Source organism: Spodoptera frugiperda, chromosome 23 (genome assembly GCF_023101765.2).
Source record: "Spodoptera frugiperda isolate SF20-4 chromosome 23, AGI-APGP_CSIRO_Sfru_2.0, whole genome shotgun sequence".
Lineage (NCBI taxonomy): Eukaryota > Metazoa > Arthropoda > Insecta > Lepidoptera > Noctuidae > Spodoptera > Spodoptera frugiperda.
This window is the reverse complement of record NC_064234.1, coordinates 10,073,426-10,096,186: the sequence shown is the minus strand read 5'-3', so window position 1 is coordinate 10,096,186 and position 22,761 is coordinate 10,073,426. Positions and strand designations below refer to the sequence as shown.

At 35.9% G+C, this 22,761-nt stretch overlaps 2 protein-coding genes across 2 annotated transcripts in view; one reads left to right on the top strand and one right to left on the bottom strand.

Annotated features, from left to right (window-relative positions):
* LOC118267103 (ras-related protein Rab-37) overlaps positions 1–22,761 on the bottom strand; it is a 99,284-nt gene that overhangs the window by 60,974 nt on the left and 15,549 nt on the right. The window contains exons 2-3 of the mRNA XM_035580896.2: positions 13,323–13,496; positions 7,146–7,256 (exon numbers count right to left, since the gene is read on the bottom strand). Coding sequence (XP_035436789.1) covers positions 7,146–7,256; positions 13,323–13,496 — 285 coding nt within the window. The remainder of the gene's footprint in view (positions 1–7,145; positions 7,257–13,322; positions 13,497–22,761) is intronic.
* On the top strand, positions 3,822–4,855 carry LOC118267137 (3-oxoacyl-[acyl-carrier-protein] reductase FabG-like). The gene has a single exon (XM_035580947.2). The coding sequence runs from the start codon at positions 3,965–3,967 to the stop codon at positions 4,715–4,717; it is 753 nt and encodes a 250-aa protein (XP_035436840.1). The 5' UTR covers positions 3,822–3,964; the 3' UTR covers positions 4,718–4,855.

The window sequence follows — 22,761 nt, the reverse complement described above, 5'->3', positions numbered from 1 at the left end:
TTCTCGTCTTCTATTTGATACGTAGGTAAGTATTGTGTTCTAGCTTTTGTGCGAGCTAACGTAAATTACATGTGGTTAGTGCTCACATGACAATGTGAAAATACTCGTTAATTAATTAAACACCTTTGAATTGAATTCACTAATGACTTGTTCGAATAAATACGGAGTAAGATTGTTTTGAAGTCATTGTTGACTTGTTTTGTTTAGTGTTTTGATGTTTATTGCATCTATGTAGACTTGTAGACTAAAGTAAATATCATAAAACCTGACTACCTTGACAGTTGGTGCTGTGGGACTGCCGCGCAACGTGTAGCGGGGATATGGAGCATCCACAAATTGTTTCGGGTCTGGGTATCATGTGTACGACACAGGGGAAAATCCTAGTGTTTGATGTTTAGATATTTGTCCGTCAATCACGCTGAAACTACTGAACAGATATTGATGAAATTTGGTATACAGACAGAGTATGAGCTAATATTGGTGATAGGAAACTTGATGATAATTTTTATTTCACAGGAATGCGAGCGAAACCGCTTATAGAAGCTAGTTATACATAAGTATCAGAATTAGTGAATATATTGTATTAATCTACTCTGTATTTCGTTTAATTTCACATTTTAATAATATTAGCTTCTCTTTCAATGTCAGAGGCTCTCATTACTTTGATATTATAATATTATATACCTAGGCAGACATCTAGACAACCCTTTGAGCGCTCTCTTTAAAGCACTCTCAAGTTCTTTTGAACATTATTAGAAAACTAGCTTTTGTGCACCGTCTCGCTCGTGTTAGCATCATGTTAATTATTTCCATCATTGTCTATTTTAATACCCGCACGAACAAACAAATGGGTAATTTTTATTAAACTGAGAATTAGACATAGGTCAAGTTAAATTAATAACACAAAATTATTTTATTCTATACGCTTTTTCAGTATTCGACAAAACTGATAAGAGCACATAATATAATAAACTTATTTACTTACAGTAATTGTTTTATAAGGTACTCAACTAGTTTCAAGCCATGCTAGAGGCTCATATTTATGAGCAGAATTCCGCGACACACGACGTGGCTTGCAAATGATTAATAACCCTCTAGCTCACTTTAGTTATTTGTTAATCGTTCTGAATAAGGAGCGAGTCTTTTGCCATAAATTGACTTGATAGTTCTTTATTTCCTAAGAAAATTAGATACTCTTTGCCAAATTTGAGAAAAAGTAGCCGGGATATCTAACTCGATAATTGTATTTGTAACCACGAAGCCCATTATTTTGTATTCATATTATATTATAAAGCTGGGATAAACAATATTAATACATATAAGAATGTTGACCCTTTGCAAAAATGTGGTCACGCGTCGGTGGTAACTTCCCCAAATAATTTCCTATGTTAAAGTAATTTTGACGTTAGTAAAAGAGATTTAAGGTTGAAATTTTAACTTATTGATGAAGATTCGGGCTGGATAAGAATTATTAAGTTTAAAAATACTCAATAGTTGGTTGGAAAATGAAATTGCTTCCGATATGTAATTAATATTTATTTACGCTTAAGGGTGCTTTGTTATGTAGCTATGCTACGAAGATGTAATAAACTATGCTGTGAAACTATGTGACCATTGCCATTGATTCTAAGCTGTGCGAGATGCTATGAATATGTAGTAGGGAAGCTATCCATAGCACGCATCTTTCCATATAAAAACATAGCTTAGCTGAGTCCATTTTCACTAGTGCTAAGCTGTGTATACCAATGAATATGATTGGTGGAAACCAAACGCATCCACAGCAACGTAGCATAGCACATCTCTGGTGGAAAAACACCCTAATTATTGTACGTATTTGCAGCTTGAGAAAACGACGAGCAAGATTATCTGTTTATAATATACTGATTATGTAAATAAGTATGTCAATTTCGAATGTAAAATAGACATAAGTACACACTTTGCACATTGATCGAGAGAGTTCATACAAAATTCATAAATGTCTAGAGTAACTTTACTCTGCTTTCCAAAGTGGGACGCAAACACCTAATTATTTTAATGGTTTCATGTGTAGGTACATAATTTTTAATGGTACTTAACGGTAAACAGAAATCCATATGTATTTATTTAAGTATCTTTGGCATGAAAAGAGGATCGGTTTGTAACATACATAGTAACACATCTACTATCTGGGTATATTTGTAGGTATTGTACATGTACACATCTCATCAACAGTATGTAATTTTCCACTTGGCTTGAGCATCAATCACCACACTTGCTCAATGCGGGTTGGCGATTGCAAACTTATAATAAGAAGACCAGATTTCCTCACGATGTTTTCCTTCACCGTTTGTCAGTGGTGTCTAAATAGTCTTAGAAAGTACATATAACTCGGAAAATGTCAGATTGGTACTTGCCGTTGGTAGGTTTCGAACCCGCAGCCTCATGCATGAAAAGCGGGTGTCTTAAACCTCCGGGCCACCACGGCAGTTTTTTTTACACTGCGTGATTCTAAAATAAAACCTAGGAACCTTTACTCGGAAGTTGTATTTGTGACGTAAGAACCTATGAGGTAGCTACTATCTATGAGTAGTAAATAACTAGTACATAGTAACAATAATTCTATCAGAAAATCACATCCAAAAATGTCTTTAAATATTCTGTTACCAACTAAAACTTACTTTATTAATTTAGTCTTTGGAAAATATCTCAATTTCGCCAAATTCCCCGTCTTAGCTGTAAATAAAGTCAAATCGAATGATTGAACTAAATAATATTGCCTGGCTCTTGGCTCGGATAAATACCTCGTTTTTCTTTGGAAATTAATTGAAAGCAATTTCGGTCTAAGTCTAAAATGTTTAGGTATAAATAGTGAGCCTAAATGAATGTAAAATTATTATCTTTGGACGATATCTTGACACAAGATTGTTTCTTGCGCCTTCGGCTACATGATGGAAGGATGGAAAAAGTAGTTTTTTTTATGATATAAGCGGTAGACAAACAGACGAATCATCTGATTGTAAGCAATCGCCACCGCCCATGGACACCCGAAACACTATAGGGATTATAAGTCGGCATGTTGGGGGTTAGAAATTTAAGGGTTGTCGGGGAATCAGGGATTGGAAAGATTAAATAAGGGCGTTATTATGTAGGCTTCCAGTAACCTTACTAACACAACGAAACACAACGCAAGTATTGTTTCACGTCGGTTTTCTGTGAAGCCGTATCACTCCGGTCGAGCCGGCCCATTTGTGCCAAAGCATGGCTCTTACTTAAATATTATACCCCGGATAAGGGCCGCTTTACCCAAAAGTTAATTAATTATATCTATAAACATTTTCATCTTGTTGACTCCGTACTTAAGAGAATTATTTAAAAATCCTAACAATTTTCATTTATCTTTTTCCTTCATTTGAATCATTTTGAGAAACCGGGAACCAGGAAACGGGAAAATTACGTTGTTACTTGTTAGTGATTTCCGAATTTTCCGTACTTTCCTTTCCATTTTTGGAACAAATTCCGGCAACGCACCTGTGACTCCTCTGGTGTTGCGGGTGTCCATGGGAGTCGCTTGATATTACTTTGCATCTATTTAAATAATTATCTTTTTGTTACAGAGGATGAAAAGAGACTTCAACATCAGCGATCCGAAAAACTGTTGTTTTAATACAGACATACATCTAGTACATGCATTTATTTACTTAAATTATGTACTTGTCTCGTCTCGTAGATAAAAACAGAACAATAAAAACGAAAGAGTTATCGATCGCTTCATCCTTAGACAGAGGACAAACGCGAAACATTACAAAAAATACCAGATCCACCGGTTTCGCTACGCGTCAGTGCAATCAATTTAAAAAAAGACATAATAAACGAAAACAATGAAGATAATAAATGAGATTATACAGTTTACATAACTATTATGAATATATTATCTCATTTAGTAGTTTTTGTTACTTTATAGAAGACAGTCGTGTTTCCAGACGCCATGTCTTTCAAAGATAAAGTTGTTATAGTAACTGGATCTGGGTCTGGTATGGGAGCGGCGACAGCACTACTCTTTGCTGAAGAAGGAGCTCACGTTGTGATAGTAGACTTTAGTGAAGAAAGAGCCAAGAAAACTGCAGAAGAATGTAAGAAACATGGAAACAAAGTCTTTGTCATCATTGCTGATGTCTCCAAAAAAGAAGATGATGAGAGAATTATTAATGACACTATTGATGAATTTGGAAGAATTGATGTTTTAGTAAACAACGCTGGGACTGGTAAAGTAGGACGAATCTTGGATGGGACCATCATAGATACATTCGATGAAGTTGTGAATACCAATCTGAGAGCTGTGGTGGTGTTAACAAGCTTAGCTGCTCCTCATTTGGCCAAAACAAAAGGCTGTGTGGTAAACACATCAAGTATATTCAGCACTGCGTTAAGACATGGAACTATTTTCCCATCATACTGTGCTTCTAAAGCAGGGATTGATACTTTTACTCGTGTGGCTGCCTTGGAACTTGCTTCATCAGGAATAAGAGTCAATGCTGTTAATCCTGGACCAGTCTACACAAACCTTCTCATTCATAATGGGCTTCCTGGCACTTGGGAAGAATATGCGCAGTTTACTGCTTTAAAGAAAGGTTCGGATCCTAAGGAGGTTGGCAATCTGATTTTGTATTTGGCCAGTGATAAGGCTAAGAGTATTACCGGTGTTTGCTATGAAATTGATAATGGAATGAACCTTGTGTAGGTCGTTTAAGGTTATTTATTGTTTGTTCATGTTTTATTGTATTGTAATATTTTAACTATGTTTGTTATGATAACATTTATTATGATGTGCAATATTTTTTCGTTTATGGTAAAGGCTAGATTTGTTACTTGTTAGTTTTAGTATTTTGGTTTTCTTATTTTTATTGTTTACATTACATACTTTCTTTTGGTGTTACATTTTATTTGTTGACTTGAATAAAAAGGCACATTTAATATTTGTATTGCTTTTTTATTTCTTACCCAATTTTATGTAGCTTTTCTACTACTATTGGGCTATTGATTTTTACTTATAGGTAATAGAAGGCTGAATACCTAACTTTAAGCTGATTTTATAGTTCAATGGAGGGCGGAACTTTGACTGCTCGAACTATATTAATAGGTGAGCTGCAAGGCGCTACTCGTATAATGAGCTTAAAGCAGCTTACTTCAGGCAGGATTCCTATAGAAAATGGCTTGGAACCTATAAAGGGTATTGAAATGCTTTTGTAGGTACTCTTTTTTATAGAGAAATGAGTTTATGAACGTAGAGCAAGCATGTTTGGTGACATTATGTTGATGTTGTACATTTTATAAAATTGAAATATTGGTCCGATCTAAACGTGGTGGTAAATCAATGGTATTTTAATAATACTTAGTCTAAAAAACTACTCTGATGACATTTGCTGAAACACGACACGACAAACGTATAACCATACGAACATTGACGCAATTACATACGCAGTTACATTAAACTAAAATACTCATAAAAAACTACTTCTTATTGCTACTCATAAATAATACTAGCTTTTGCCAGTATCCTATGTGTTATTCCAGACCATAATATATGCTTCTTCCAAATTTCATCCCGATCCCTTCAGCCGTTTTGACGTGATTGAGTACTACATTACACAGTAACAGTACATGTAACATACATACACACACAAACAACAAACTTTCGCATTTATAATATTAGTAGGATAGCCACACAAATAAACAGGAAATCAGTTAAACTGTTTCAAAGTTAGACAAAGCACGGCTTAATTATCCTTATTAATTAATTACCCAGGGGTAATCCGGACCACTCAGTAATGTAAATTGTTAAGTGGTCCTAATGCCATTCATTAATTGTTTGTTTTTGTTTATTGTCAACAATTAATATTTATTTATTTAAAAATTCAACTTTTATTTGCCATTCAACGTGGCAATGCTGCCAGGCTTTTGGGCACCATACCTCACGACTACGATGAGGACAATTTCTTCGGTGCTGTAAGTTAGATTTTATTTATTTTCCTATTATTATTTTTTTTACTTTATTGCACATATACTGTGAAAATACCGGTACACGGCCTCCACTCGAGGACCTTTCTGGCCCAGCGGCCGTCGGTTCTCTGCGATAACTATACTAGTAGATATAGGAACTTACAATATATTATATAATAAATATACATCTTAACCATACAGACATACAATAACATACTATACAATACATATATAAATAAATACTATACAAATACATAGACCATTATATTGTATATTATCATTGTATTGAATTTCCCAGTTTCTCATGAAAATATGTACTCGAACCTTGAACTTAATGAGCAGCGGTTATTTAGTGAGTATAATGTTTATTTTATTGTAATTTAAACTTTAATGTTTCGGAATAGAGATGCTAATTACCTTTGATTTGCGTGTAAGCTATTAATATGACATATGATTAAATTTTCAATTTAGGTTATCGGATTATTAATTCTTCATATTTATTACGATTTGAAATTATTGGTTTAAATAAAAACAGTTATTAAGAGTATAATAGTAGAACAATGGTTTTATCATATTTGAACAAAAAACCTGTGGCATATTTTCCATATACTTATTACGTTAATAAAATATGCATTGGATACAAGAACTTAAAAATGTTATTTAAAAAGCAACTGGTTTATATCAGTTAATATTATGGGCTTCCATGAAATTTTACACAGTGGTTTTTGGAATAATTAATAGTTAATAATCACCTTCGTAGAACCATTAATTCTGTATCCAATACGCATTTAAATTAAAGGTAAGCGTCCACAGGCCCGTATCGTACGAATCGCACGCATCGTACGCATTCCGTATGACGTCATCAGCACGCATCGCATGTAGGCATTGCCGATGATGCGGTCCGTACGGTGCGGATCAGTGGACGCAGTTGTATGAAATTCTATACAAGACAAACTAAAATCCGTTGCGTACTATGCTGGCATGTGGACGTTTACCTTAGAGCACTTAAATTAACAATTACAAACTACAAAATTGTAAACAAATCAGCCACAAAAACAAAACGGTCGAATGCGTTGCAATTGAATTCAAATTTCGAATTCTGGAACGCCAATTTGATATCGGCACGTTCGTGTTATGGCGAATTTGCCACAATTGATGCGTTCACTTACCGTGAATCCGATACCGACAGTCGCTGAGAAGTTTCCAGCTTGGAATTTTCCAGTCTCGAACTGGACTAACAAAGAGGTTTTACCCACTCCACTGTCACCCAACAGGATCGTCTGTGAATGGAAAGCGAGTGATAATTGTTTTGGAGCCGAGTTCGGATAATTGATGGGAGATGCATCTCGGTTGGACGCTGAGAGGGTTTAATGGAAATTGGCGGTAGGCTCCCTGTGTCTGTATTAGATTGGACGGAGCTATATTTGAGATTATATTTCGTTGCAAATTTCAAGGTAAGTTTGAATGAAGAAGACCCTTTGTTTCATGACAAAATATAAAAATGTGCATGACACTTACTAAAGAGATTTTAAAAGGTATTTTCTTCTAAATATTTCTTAAAAAGCCATAAGTATCAAAAGATCTCAATCATATTCAGTCCTGTAAATGAGTTATTGTATGACTATTGGTACGACATTACTATGAAAACAAGTATTTTTTTATGGAACAATGGTAAGCAATCGCCGCCGCCCATGGGAATTTGAAACACCAAAGGTTACCATCTTTACAAGTGCGTTGCCGGGGTTAGGAATTTAAGGGTTGTTGGGAAATCGGGGGTTGGGAAGGGGAATTGGGCCTATGTCTTTAGTCTTGAATTAAATATTAGAGTAAAACTTGAAGCCTTGAACTTATTTTTATGTTCCATGTATACTTCATACGATAAAACATAAAAATAAATAATAAAAATTCATACCAAGAGTACGGCTTCAAGTTTTACCGTTCTCCATTGTTAAGAGGAAAAATGAAAGCAAAGCGAAGTCAATAATTCTACAGATAATATAAAAACACGTTTCCAAATACACACAATAACATCGTTTTCAATAACTCCCATATAACAAACATCAAAAGCTTATAAAGTCATATTTTCTTTCGCCCACTTTTTCTTATGAAAATAAACTGAAAGCGGGAACAAGTTGTATTTTGGTCTTTATTATTGTTTTCCTGAAATATATTTCAATTGTATGTAAACATATTATAATGTTTGTAACTCCAGAGAGGTAGACAAAATGCATGTAGCTGCTATGTCCTTGTCAATATTCCTAAGTTATTAGGTATTCACGAAACTTCAGCTTAAGAAGTTTGTTTTTTAACATTGCCCCCACACTAGGATTTTCTCCTGTGTCGTGGGTTTGTTTACAAACATACACATGACACCAAGACCCGCAATAACAATTTATAAATAACGTTTATGATTGACGAAGAGTTGTTCCGTGCGGGTATTGAACCTGCGACATGTTGTACAGCAGCCAGTTGCCTAGCCATCACGCCAATCTAGCTCTAGTCGACAAAAAATCTATAGTTTATAATTATAAACCAGCTGTTCAGCTCCAGCTCTTCATCAGCGTTTCTTGCCCATCCACACAAAAATTAATTAAATTAGACCAGTAGTTTCGTTACTAAAAACTGTCATTAGAACTTGAGACAGGATATTTACCATGTTTATTTATGTGTATGAGTTTCTGATATTTCGGCACTGTTGCAAGCGCCATGATCACGGATGAACTGGAGTATATGCGGGTGGATGTTTAAGAGCAGACAAATCGGTCTATTCTCTTTCTAGTTCGTTTTGCCAACGACACCGCTACCACTGTCACTTGTATCACTTGCAACTCGATTTACTTCTCGATTTTTCTTAATAGAAACGATCGAACCAATCAATTAAAGAGCTACTCGTACTTTCTACATTTTCCAATATTTTCTTGTTAGCAACTTCTCGATAAACTGCCAATTCCCTTTTTTTTTGTTTAGAAAAGGTACTTAATTAATCGCAACGTTTTAATTAACCGAACTCCTTGTTTGTTAAAAAGTTTGAAAGAAAAATTTCTCAGCGTTAAGAATTTTATTGTTCTGAGAGTAATTAAAAGGTATATTTTCATTTTAACTGACTTGTTGGTTGAGTGATCGCAATTTTGCCGGACAAGAGGTTTCGGGTTCGATTCCCGGGTCGGGCAAGGTTTTTTTTTTCGGTTTTTCGAAAATTTCTCAGTGGTAGCACGGATTCTGGAATTGTACCCAGTAGGCTCAGTGGCAATAGGCTCACCCCCTATTACATGGGACTTATAACACAAATGGTGAAAAGTGGGTGTACATTGCCGCATTACGTGCTTGAGAGATAAAAGGCCCCCCTTCGGGGGTAAAAGGTGTGACGTTGTTTTTTTTTCATTTTCACCTTAAATATGTTTGTGTTTAGTAAACATAGCGTTTAGCAATGGTAACTTGGGTTTTGGTAATTAGAAGTTGTATATGAACACATTATAACCCTGTCCTTCCACGAAGAGGGTGGCCAAATATTTACTTATATATGTAATTCTCGCCAGTTATTAATATTTTTTATGAGCTCCCTTTTATGAGAGCTCATTTACCACCGTAATTGAGCAGACGGTTCGCTTGATGGTCAGTAATTAGTCACATTTTTGTTTGAATTCATTATGCTTAGATACCTACTCTTTTGGGCTCTTTGCTACTGAAGATGCGCTATGTTGCTATGCTACGAAAATGTAATAACTAAGCTGTTTTTTAGGAAAACTAAGGAATGAAAGTGTGGGAGAGCCATGCTTCGGCACGAATGGGCCGGCTCGACCGGAGTGATACCACGGCCTCACAGAATACCGACGTGAAACAACGCTTGCGTTGTGTTTCGTTGTGTGTGTGAGGTTACCGGAGGCCCAATTCCCCCCTTCCCAATCTTCCCCATCCCCGATTCCCGAACAACAACCCTTTAATTCCTAACTCCCAAAAAGCCGGCAACGCACTTGTAACGCCTCTGGTGTTTCAAGTATCCATGGACGGCGGCGATTGCTTACCATCAGGTAATACGTCTGCTCGATTACCGGCGTGTTTCATAAAAAAAATGAAAACTAAAAATCTTACTCTATTGTTAGTGTAGTATGGATTTCCGCAAAGAAACGCCTGATTCTATTCTATAAATTTTAGAACCCCTTCAACTGCCAATAAAGAACCGATCTCATGCTATACCAAATCCAATCCCAGCCTATCAGTTTAGCTCCAGTACCACAGATTGATGAAGTATTCCAAAGGTCGCTCAAAGGACAGACAAGGTTATCAAAGCTCTTTGCTACCGTTCACTGTATAACGTAATAACTGACCAATAGCGGCACATGAAAGTATACTAAAATATCAAAACTCGTCAATGGATTTTCAACTTTATTGCAATGAACATAAGGTTGATAAATCAGTTTGGCAGGTAAGGGTAGGATGATAAGCTGGTACTTATATATGGTAGCTTAGTCTTTAGTCTCTTATCTAGCTATAAAAGGTATCGTTCAACAAAGCAGATTAATTCATAAAGGGTTTATTTATAGTGGGTGCTCTATTTTTGCCTTTGTGCCTTTATAGAAGATTGGTTTTAAAATGTTTCAAACTACCTAAAAGCCCTGGTTTGTGGTTGGGGTAGAATTTTATTGGTGTTCCGTTTCTGGGACAATAATGGACCTTTACACACGGAGGTAAATAGTACGGGACACGTATGCTTTGTCAAAAATATATGTATGTAAAAGTATGTACTTTCCTACCTATGTAGGTAAAATATCATAACGTACTCATTATACATGTGAGCCTGTCTCATAGCAGGTCTGTACCAATGCGGACTCCGTATCTGTGTTTGAAAATTTGGGGCACGGCAGTGCCCCCGCCAAGTCGAGCAAAAAAAAAGCGGCACGGCGGTACCATCCTTTTCTCGAAGCAATTCGGGCCTTTTTCGACCCCTATAATTCGGTTGTGGATAAAGCAAGAAACCTGAATCTTCAGTAACTAATCCGGCATTGTATAAACACGGAATATTTAAAATTTCAGTCAATTTGAACCAGTAGTTTAAGAATGACAACTTGTTAAAGTTTCTAAATTTTGTCACTCACTGACTCACCGATCATCAAAAGTCCAAGGCACTTCTAGCAGACTTAGAAGCTTCATATTTGGAATACATATAGAGTTTAGTGTCTTAATCATGGGAAAACTTAAATATTTTGTAATTTCGGTCCAGTTTTCCAAATACACCAACTGCATCAATAACTTTGTAATCCCATATAAATATATGGGATTACAAAGTTATTTATGCAGTTGGTGGTTGTAAGACCTTTAACAAAATTCGTTAGAAGTAGATGGTATCAAAAAGAAAGGCTCTACAAAAAGAAGTGAGATCCCATCAAAAACATCCTGTAAAAAACCCAAGTCTCGCAGCTCAGTCTTTCTACCGTCAAAAGTTGTGAGATCCATGTAATACCAAGTCGGTTAATCTATTTAGTGTCTACTTGAAGGACCTTCTGTCTTAAGTTATTACATAAGTTATTATCATGCCAATATTAAAAATATTTAACGTTTTAAACAAATAGATCGACTTGGACATCGCATGAAAACAAAATGAATATTACAATATTATATTAGATTCTTTAGTCTCTCGCGCCTCACGCGATTGAAACTCTCGTTCCTGTTGGTCGCTGGCCCGTCGTGCTGTGTAGTGTGATACATACTAATAATCAAATCAAGCGATGTCCAAGTCGATCTATTTGTTTAAAACGTTAAATATTTTTAATATTGGCATGATAATAACTTATGTAATAACTTAAGACAGAAGGTCCTTCAAGTAGACACTAAATAGATTAACCGACTTGGTATTACATGGATCTCACAACTTTTGACGGTAGAAAGACTGAGCTGCGAGACTTGGGTTTTTTACAGGATGTTTTTGATGGGTTTAATAAATACTTTTCCCGAACCGGCAATGGCAGCCGAGATCCCTTGCTCAGCAGGCTTACATGCAACCACTTGACAAGTCTATACCTAGTAATTTATATCAACTTGACTGCACAGTTGGTGTAGTGGCTAGGCAACTGGCTGTCGTGCAACTTATAGTGGGTTCGATTCCCGCTCGGAGCAACTCTTTTTGTGATCCACAAATTTTTGTTATGGGTCTGGGTGTCTTGTGCATGTGAAATTGTATGTTTGTAAACGTACCTACGAATCCCACGATACAAGAGAAAAACATAGTGTAGGGAAATGTTTAAAAAATAAATTTTGGAAAAAATCTCAACATAATAAAACGTTTGCTACTCTACTCGTACTTGCTATACTTCAAGCAATTTGTATGCTGAGCCAACAAGATTAGCAGACAATAGGACTAGTGAGGCTCCAGCGAGACAAAGACTAGTGTGTGTAGTATATTATATCGATTATAAAAGAATTATAATATACTTAGTGTATGTTAATGAGATTTAAATGTGGATGAAAAATGATGAGAAGAAAATCTAGTTCATATAACAATTTATATTACTGTGGTAAATACAGATGATAGTTCGTTTGCTACACTTTACTCCGAAACAACTAAAGTAATTGTGACGAATTTTCATTTAAGGATAAGATCTTGGAGATAGACAACAGTCTACGACTTAAATTATTTTATTTTTGACCTTTGCCCTGCAGTGGGACGATGATGATCTAAATTTATGTGATTAAATATAATCTGCCAACGTTTTTTATCAATCACAATCTTCACTGAAATTCCGTTGCAGACTTGCACTAAATTTAATGAAAGTTTTGGTATGCCAATAACCACTCATACATACATACATTATACAGTAAATTGAACGGTCATCGATTTAAAACAGGTAGATGACCTAAACAAACAGAATGGCATCATCCCGATGACGCTAATGACGATGATAGTCCGTCATTACCAGGTCATTCAACTGCACTTATTGGAATCATGATCATATCGTAAGTGCTAATTTATTTATTACATAGTCAATGCGGTTGCCTACTGTCTGTATGTCAATGTCATTATTATTAGAAATCTATGACATCATCGTTTGGGAGAATTGATTAGTTAATAATTAAAAATAATCGTGAGATCTATTTGCGCTCAGAACAATTTGTTTGACAAGTATTAAGAAAATTTCTGGAGTTGCGGACAACGTAAAAGGTTACAAAGGCTCCGGCTCAAAGCAGGAGAAGGAACGGGGTGGTTTTTAGTCAGTAAGAGTCTGACACTCCCTCTCGTCTCACCCAAGGCGGGAGAAGTCATTGGATGATCTTCCCCTCTCAAAAAAAGTATTAAGAAAATTCTGGTGCGAACATTATTAAAAAAAAATTACGAAAGTAGAACAGCGTCATACCTTATGAATAATCACATCATCATCATCCTGTGTTCGGGAAGGGGTGACAGCAGGGGGGTGGTAGTCCCTGTACCCAGTGGGGGAGGGGGTGCTTCGTTGTGCTGACTGCGCAGGCGCACGCAGCGTGTCGTCTTCAAACACATCGTCACTCATACTGTCGTCTGTCGCCATTTGCTGTAACAAAACAAAATGGCGGATTTAGATAAACTAGTGGTCGCCTAGTGGCCGAAATTCGACCATATATGATTTAATTTACAATACCACTTAACGTACGTTGAAGGATAATTTTTATTTAATTCAAACTCTTTTATAAAACTCTTTTCATATGAGACGTAAGAATATCATCGCAATGTCTATCGATTTTGACGTTTTGTCAAATACGATCAGATACTATGCATGTGTGTGTAATGTTTTATTTATTGATTTAATGTACTATATAAGCATTATTTTTGAAAAATATTAGCGCTATGCACTTCTCCTACACATAAACTATAAGTATACCAAATTTTATGCTCCTACGTCCGCGCAATTTTCGTAAAATGTGGTCCAAAGTTTTTGCATCACGTATTAATATATAGATGCTAGGTACTTCTCATTTGAGCTAAAATTTGATGGTGATTTGATGTGAATTTGTTCTTGTTTGTTTTGAACTAATTTCAAAAAAGAGGAGGTTCTCAATTCGGTAAATACAGATTTTTAGTTAAAAATGGATTACCTATAGATGAGAGAGACAAGAGCAAAGAAGCGAAAGAGTTGCATTGTCTCTGCCTACCTCATGGGAGACAGGCGTATGGTTATATGTACCTATGTTGTACAGCATTAAAGTACCTAGTCCCTTTGTAAACCACTGTTTTACACGATATAGTATAAGACGTCATTTTATGTTTATAAAACAAAAAAATAATATAAAGGGCTTTTGCCAGAGTTATTAGCCTGTCAGTTTAGTTTATATCTAGGTCATTGTAGATACCTAGATATCTGTCAGAAGCTTTATCTAAGGTTTCTTTCAACCCTGACTAGTTTTAGGGGTTCATTTATCTCATTTCTCATTATTTGCGAAAATAAAACGTTTATGTTCTGTTTTTTTTTATGGAATAGGAGGCAAACGAGCAAACGTCTCATCTGATGGCAAAAGATTACTGCCGCCAATGGATATACCCGCAACACCAGAGGAGGCCTAAGTGCGTTGCGGGTCTTTACAAAAAGAATACGCTCTTTTTTTAAAGTCATTATTTACTTAGGTACTTGGCAGAAAGTTGTGAGAGAAACGCACAGTTGTGGTCTGCCAATCATTTATTAGATGGATTTTTTACTGAGGAGTTTCTATTTTACTTATTTACTTGACATCCACGAGCCCCGTAAGTGGCTAAAATATTCATGCTAGGTCCTGTCCTGCTGACTTGGTGTCCGTAGTGCCCATCTTAGTACAAAGAGACTTGAACCCTCACACCTTATACAACTATGTATTAGACTTAGTACCTAATACAAACAACATAGTATAGCACAGAGTACTAGACATAGCAGTCTCTAATAAAGTAGGTATACAATGTTCCTTGATTTGCTTGGGAATTCATGTCTTTTCTTTCTTTCTTTTTAATATGCAACATAAAATGATATAAAGATAAGTTCTTCTACTCCATAAAAATACGTCCACGTCCAACTTTACAAAGTAGGTACTCTTCAAAACATTTCAAAGTAAATAACATCTTATTTAAATGCACATAAAATACGTTTTAAAATGCACTCTTTGAGCGTTTTCCTGTGAAGCGATGTGTACAATTTCCTTAGAAAACTTGATGCTAAAGGAATAGTGTACAAGTCTAGTTTTAGCTCAAAGGTTGAAGTTTTAATGAATGTAACGTAATGCAGTGTCATAAGGTTGAAATTCGAATGCACGATTAATATTTACGTTTGAAATACGTGAAATACAACACTACTGAAATGCAATAATATGAGTAACTGGCGACAATGTACCAGTACCTATGTGCGAGGTACAGTTGCGCTACGGAACAGCAAGAGTAACTATTAAAAATCACAAAAATATTTCAATTAACACTGGACTAGTAACTAGTCCATGTATCCGGAGCTGCGGACTACCTAGCGGGTTTACCGGGCTACGGCTCGAAAAGCAAGAGTACGAACGGGATTGTTTTTAGTAAATAAGAGTCTGACACTCCGTCTCACCTCACCCAAGGCAGGAGTAGTATTTGGATGATTATCCCCCTCAAATAAAAAAAATATATTTTACAAGAATTGAAAAAAATAATATTACGTCACAAGTGACACAATTAAATGTGAGTCCACTTTAAATAATTATGAAAAATATATTTTTTAAAAGCAGTACGGCTTTTGTGTATTTTTCGAGGCCAACTCGTTTGATTTATTTATCAAAATTACTGCTCCTTTTCCCCTTAAATTTTGAAAACTTCAAAAGAACATCAATGATTGAAGTTTAATTATAAAAATATTCGCGTTTGAAGGGGAATGGGAAACGTGTCGGCCATTTTCAATTTCGGTGTAAAATAAAAGCCGAATATAAAACATAGCTACTTATTGCATTTTCTTCATAAAAACCTCGATAGGTATACAAATTTTTAATATTTTATTAACAAAAGTGATTTCAACAAAAATAAAGTTTCATAAACAACATATTTTAGTATATTTTAATAAAACTATATAAAACACAAATCTGGAGCATATTAACGCTCAGTTGAGAATATTTAGAAGATATTCATAAACAAAATATTATTTTAGTATATTTTACAAATCTGGACGTTTTATTTTTCTTCCAACTGAATCGTGGGTGCTTTTAGACAGTTACAAGTTCACATACTTGAACCCAGACCCGACACAACTTTGTGGAAGAAGCAAACGGATTTTGATGATATTTGGTATACAGACAGAGTATGAGCTGACTTGGGTGTAGGATACTTTTTATCCCACGAGAATGCAAGCGAAGCAGCTGGTAGAAGCTAGTCTGTAATAAGTAATTATTTAGAATTTAGAGGAACAGTATTTTAACAGAAAATATTCCCTGAAATGAAACCAGAGAGTTAGACAGATACAACTGAAGAGTTCTTAGAAAACGATTCAAGTTTCAAGTTTTCAAATGAAAATTGTATTTACTGAAATGTTTATTTTCCTTTAATTTACATTTACATTTAAATTACTATGAAATTGTAAGTTTTAATTTAATTAAAATATACATTTCATCTTCGTTTACCGTCTTATTCTCTTGTCTTCGTTTCATTTAAACTCGTACTGACTAAGAACAACCCCTTTCCTACTCCTGCCTTTCGAGCTGGAGCCCCGGTAAACCCGCTAGGTAGTCCGCAGTAAGTATCTATTTTTTGGTAACTTTTCTTTTCTTTTTGAGAGGAGGAGTTCGTCGTCCAGTTACTCCTCCCGTACCTTGGGCAAGGCGTGAGGAAGTATCAGACTCTTACTGACTAAAAACCACCCCGTTCCTACTGCTACTTTTCGAACCGGAACCCCGGTTACTCACTAGGTAGTCCGCATCTCCGGGCCTCCAATCGAATCAGATCAGAATCCAGAATTACAAAAACTCCACTCTCTATCTTTAGAGATAAATCTATAGAAATCATACATTATTACATACAGGATCAATATCTCGATAAACAAATTAATCTGTGACTCAAAGACGTATGCCTAATTGAGTCATACCCGTCTTCAGCTTGGTAATATCCTTACATAACCAAAGTACCTACCAGTGCCAAAGACCAGCTTATAACTGAATCTCTAAGCTTCAAAAGCGTGTCTATTCCGTGTTTGTGTGAGTTTGCACACACGGCTGCATATCAAGTTACAATAGCCAGTATAAACTGAACTTTGGAAGTGCGGAAAGGTGATACAAAGCGAGATAATGATAAACTGGTACTGTATAGCTTCATGTGTATGTTGCTAACATTATAGAGGTCTTTAGAATTTCTAAGTAATATGAGGAATTGTTACGTACTGGTTAATACGTACTTTTGCTGTTCTATGAAATGGTTGTAGTATTGATTGGCTTGTCGTTTGATATGGTGTATGCATCGATGTCTTAAGGTGTTGTCACCTAAGATGTGCTATGTTACGTTGCTGTGGATGCGTTTGGTTTCCACCAATCGTATTCATTGGTACCTCCACATAGTATACCACTGGTGGAAACGGATTTAGTTAAGGTATGTTTTATATATGGGAAGATACCTACATGCTATGGATGGTTTCCCTCTTTTTATACTCGGCCCTTTTAAGCTTTTGGCTTTTTATAAGCTGGCAGCACTTTGGGCATTAGATGCATTGCCAATCCTTAAGAAACCTATTTACTCTACTCTACTACCTTCTTGAAGTAACCCATTTTGTTACCTACTGAGAACAGAAAACCTCGGCAGGAACCTCATTCCACAGTTGGAATATACAGGTACTGTTGTACCTGGCAACTCAATATTGATCAATTACTGAAGCCGTTGTTTACCTCAGCGCAGCGAGTAGTTCCGAGCGTCGATATTTAATTCTACTCTTCCTGTACGAAATGTACATTTGTATGTTTTGTTTACAGTTGTTGGATATATTAAAAACAGGTATATTAAAAAAAAAACTTTTTTATATGACATGCCACGTTGTTATAGTACGTGGCGCAATTTTGTCTCATCTCCTTTATAACCTTCGTGAGATATATCCTTATGTATATCGGTTAAGCCGATAACATCATAATTAATTTATTAAAGATTTGTTCGATTTATTTACTCTACAATAAATTTATAATAACGTCAGACAGAAAAGATACATTCTCTTATTTATTCTGGTTCCTCGTTATATGTTTTGTAGTAAAACATAATAACATCATCTATCTTATCGCCAGACGTGTATCCCAGAGGTCCCTATGTCCCGGGACGGACAGGACAAGTGGAACAAGACCCTATCTGATATGAAGTTGTAAACTTTAATGGGTGCTTGTGAGGAGTGTTTAATTGTTTTACTTTATAGATGGGGTGATAGCATAAATGTCTACTCTATGGTTTCTCTCTTTTGTCTGTCTATAGTAACGTCACGCCTTTTATCCCCGAGGGGGTAGGCAGAGGTGCACATTACGGCACGTAATGCCGCTATACAATGTACACTCACTTTTCACTATTGTCTTATAAGTCCCATGTAATGTGAGCCTATTGCTATGTACTCAGCACAATTTCAGACTCTGTGCTAAGAACTGTAAATGAAATGTATTCCAAAAATCGAAAAAAGCCCAGTCGCACTTGCGACCACTCGACCAATGAGACATTCTGTCCATATGATATAAAGTTGTTTACGTATATAGGACAGTGGCCATATAAGTTTCCTTCATCTGCATACCACATATCCATTACCTTACGCGTACCTACCGTATAAAAAAAGAACATGATACCTATAACCGTGAATAATAAAGGTCTCGATCTATGTAAACGAGGTGTCAGTATCATCACTCCATTACAACGATTCGCCGTCGGCTGTTTGCATCGCCATCAAAATGTCGTTCCCGAAAGAATATAATAAATCTCGCGATAAAACGCTCTCCGTGTAACGCTCATTTTATTTCCGAGGTAATATACGACCTTAAAACCTGGGGTAGGGGATTGATTGTGTCTTTATGTAGAAAGGGAAATGGTGGGTTTAGAAATCCGTGCTGTTATTTATCAACCTTCAAAATCTGCTATTATCAACAATTCTTCAAAATCGAAACACATTAGATTGTCACTTCATCTGAAATTCTGAATCAGTGACGATTATGAGTATAGATAAACTTTTTGGTCTATTAGGTATCCAATCTTCCCAATCCCCGATTCCCGAACAACAACCCTTAAATTCCTAACCCCCAAAAAGCAGGCAACGCACTTGTAACGCCTCTGGTGTTTCAAGTGTCAATGGGCGGCGCCGCTTGCTTAACAACAGGTGATACGTCTGCTCGTTTACCGACGTGTTTCATAAAAAAAAAAATAATATGTAGTTTTTTTTAGCAGTGTAAAATACACTTCATCTTCATATCAGTCTTATACATAAATATAGTAAGAATACATGACACCTATTATAAGTATATAATCTATAAGGGCTTGTAAGTAGTTAATACCTACTAATAACTTGCCCAAAAATCCAGGCAAGTTATACTTAGAAAAGTAATATTTTTTCATAAATCTGACACGTGTCTACTATATTTGTAAAACGACTTCTAAATTGAAGTTCCAGATTCGTCGAAATACATTTTTTTTTAATCAAAAGATTTCCAACGGCCACTCGAACTTCAATTAAAGTTAACGTTTTATACAGCTTCTTCGAATAACGTCTTTTTTTATAATTTCTCTCAACGTAGGTATAAATAAAACCTTTTAACTTATTTGCTTGTAAAATTGAGTTTACTTCAGTTATTTTTAGGTTGAAACTGATTATTGTAGACGGAAAATTAATAGGTATGATTATGATGTAAAACGAAAACGAGCAGACCGATCACCCGATGGTAAGTAATCGCTGCCGTCTGTGGACACCCACAATACCAGAGGCGTTACAAGTGTGTTACCTGCCTTTTGTGGGTTAGGAATTTAGTTGTTGTTGGGGAATCGGGGATTAGGAAGATTGGGTAATCTCCTTCACACAACGAAACGCAAGCGTTGTTTCACGTCGGTTTTCTGCGAGGCTGTGGCATCACTCCGGTCGAGCCGGTCTATTCGTGCCGAAGCAATAATCTCCCACACTTATGATCGTTCCTGCAACTGACTGTTAGTATCCTGAGTAAGAATGTTAATTTTTTAGACGTGTTGTGTAACTGTGAGAGGATGCACCCTGCAGATTGCATCCCTTTAAAGAACGGATGGACCTTCAATATTTTTTATGAAAACGTTATAAAAACATGCGACTAGCATAGAAAATAACACTAGAAAATATATTCCCAAACTAAATTCTAAAACAACGCCATCTATCCAGCGTCTTGGGAAAGTGAGCAAAGTTTCAGTGATCTCGTCCGCCTGAACTTCAGGCTCTGTCGCCCGTGTCGCTAGCTACGCCGATATTATTTAGTTCGTGAAATCTCTTCAAGATGTCACGCTTATGGAACATAGATCTATCTTCATGGATATTAATTCAAGAAGCGGTGCTGATGTTGAAAAGTAAATAAAACATAACATATCAGCTTTTAATGCCAAAAGAGTAGGCAAAAGTTCTTGAGCCTATCGCTATAACATCACATCAACAGCCTATAAGTGACCACTGCTGACCAAAGGCCTCTTCTCGCACGGAAACGTTTTGAGCATTAATCACCAGGTTTGCTCAATGCGGGTTGGATTTCAAACTTTTAATTAGAAATTATAAGTCCTAGTTTCTTCACGATATTTTCCTTCATCGTTTGTCAGTGGTATCTAAATAATCTTAGAAAGTACATATAACTCCTATCGCCATACTTTGCAATATATATGCGATCACTAACTCGAACAAGACAAAACAAACCTTAAATATTAAACAAAAAGGTTCTAAATTAAAAATCCAGCTACTGCATACAATCACATACCTACATAAAAGTAAATATACACCTACAGAAGATTTTAATCAACCACAGACCGAATTTTACCGTATAGCTACTGTGAATCGTTCAATCAAAATACCAGCGGCGATGAATTTTCAGCAAAATTCAGATGTAAATTAATATTTCGACGAATTTCAGATGAGAGAAATGTATTGATTGGATGGAACTATATTACCAGTGTATTGAAGTAGTAGTAAGTATATGAAGTATGGTTTTTAATTAACTAGTAACTATTTGGACCTTGCTGACCGTATGGAATATTATTATTATATTTTAATTTAATTAGAATAATAATAATATTCATTGACTGCGTCGTTGGCCAATGATCGTAAGTGCAACTACCGGGCAAGGGGCCTCGGGTTTGATCCGGGTTTTGGCCGACACGGTATTGCTATACTGTATCGAGCAAAACCGTTCTCATTAGTAGCACGGATTCTGGAAACGTGCCCGGTATAAGGCAATAGGCTCACCCCCTATTACATGGTAGTTACCTACAGCATAAATTGTGAACAGTGGGTGTACATTGTAGTGTCATAATGTGCACCTGTGTCTACCCTTTCGGGTATAGTATGCGTGACATACATACATATAATTTAATTTAATTAATTTTAATCACACGAAATTTTTTGGCGTTCTGTCCACCCTACAAATTGTACAATTAAATTATTCACCTAGTTAACAAAAAGTTGACGTTCTACAAATACAAAATATAAATCTATTACATCACTTTACATAAATAAATATTGAAAATCACAAAAATGAAATACAATTTCATATAAAAAATAAATAGTGCACTCCCCTAACACGTCATTGATGGGCGAGATTCTATTATCCACCCAATATGCATGTAAAGTAAAAAGGAAACGAAATTTCCATAATAATTTTTACCGGGTCGAGTAGCCCCACTCTCCCCCCATAAATAGGTCAATGTCGCATTCAACTGGTGAGGAAAAGGGGCCGCGTTGGAGTAATTGTGTAAATTAGATTGACTGTATTGATTCCTCAGTGTCGTGCCCTATCTTTTAAAATGATTTGTGATCTTTTTAGGTTAGGTTTTAATTCAAATGGTCTTGAGTGTTTTTCAGGGCACCCTGCTGAGCAAAGGTACTTGGGTTGATTTTCTGAGTCAGACGAAGCATTATTGATATTTTTGGATTTTGGAAATTGATCATTTGTATCATCGCGCAGAGCATAAGCTTGCAGCGTATTCACACTAATCACACTAATATTGTGGAGTCGGAGGTTTGTCCGTCAATCAGGCTATATTTTAAAGATATTTGGTATACAGACAGGGTTATGGAGTGACTTGGGTGATACTTTTTATTCCATGGGAACGCGGCACGGGTGAAACCGCTCTCTTAAGCTAGTTAAGTAGTATTTACAAAGAATATTCGCTTTCTCAGATAAAAAAGAGCGTGAATCTTACATATTAGGCATAAAGATAAGTAGATTCTTAAGCAAACTGCAAATGTACGAAAATACTTCCTAAGAAAAATCCGGAGATTCTCAGAATAAGACAAAAATGAGACTTTTACGGACACAGAACGTCGTGGATAAAAGCTTTTTCAGGCAGAAAATGTTGATATGTGCCTATCTTAGTTTAGTACATATTCCATATACTTATGTAACTCGTTCGCAATTGGTGTTTAATAGCTCGGAACCGAATCCCACGCATCTAACGAGCGTCATTTCACCCTCAATTTGTTCGACAAATAGCTATGACATTATTGGTAGAAATTAGGTCCATGAAAATTGGATTTTGGATTTAGATGGCTTGATATTAAAGTTGAATTTTATATGAAATCGTTGCATAACGTTATCTATTTTTGATATTTGTATAGGTATAAGTTTTTAAACTGGTCACTAACAATATCATTAGAATTTGAAACGGGATAT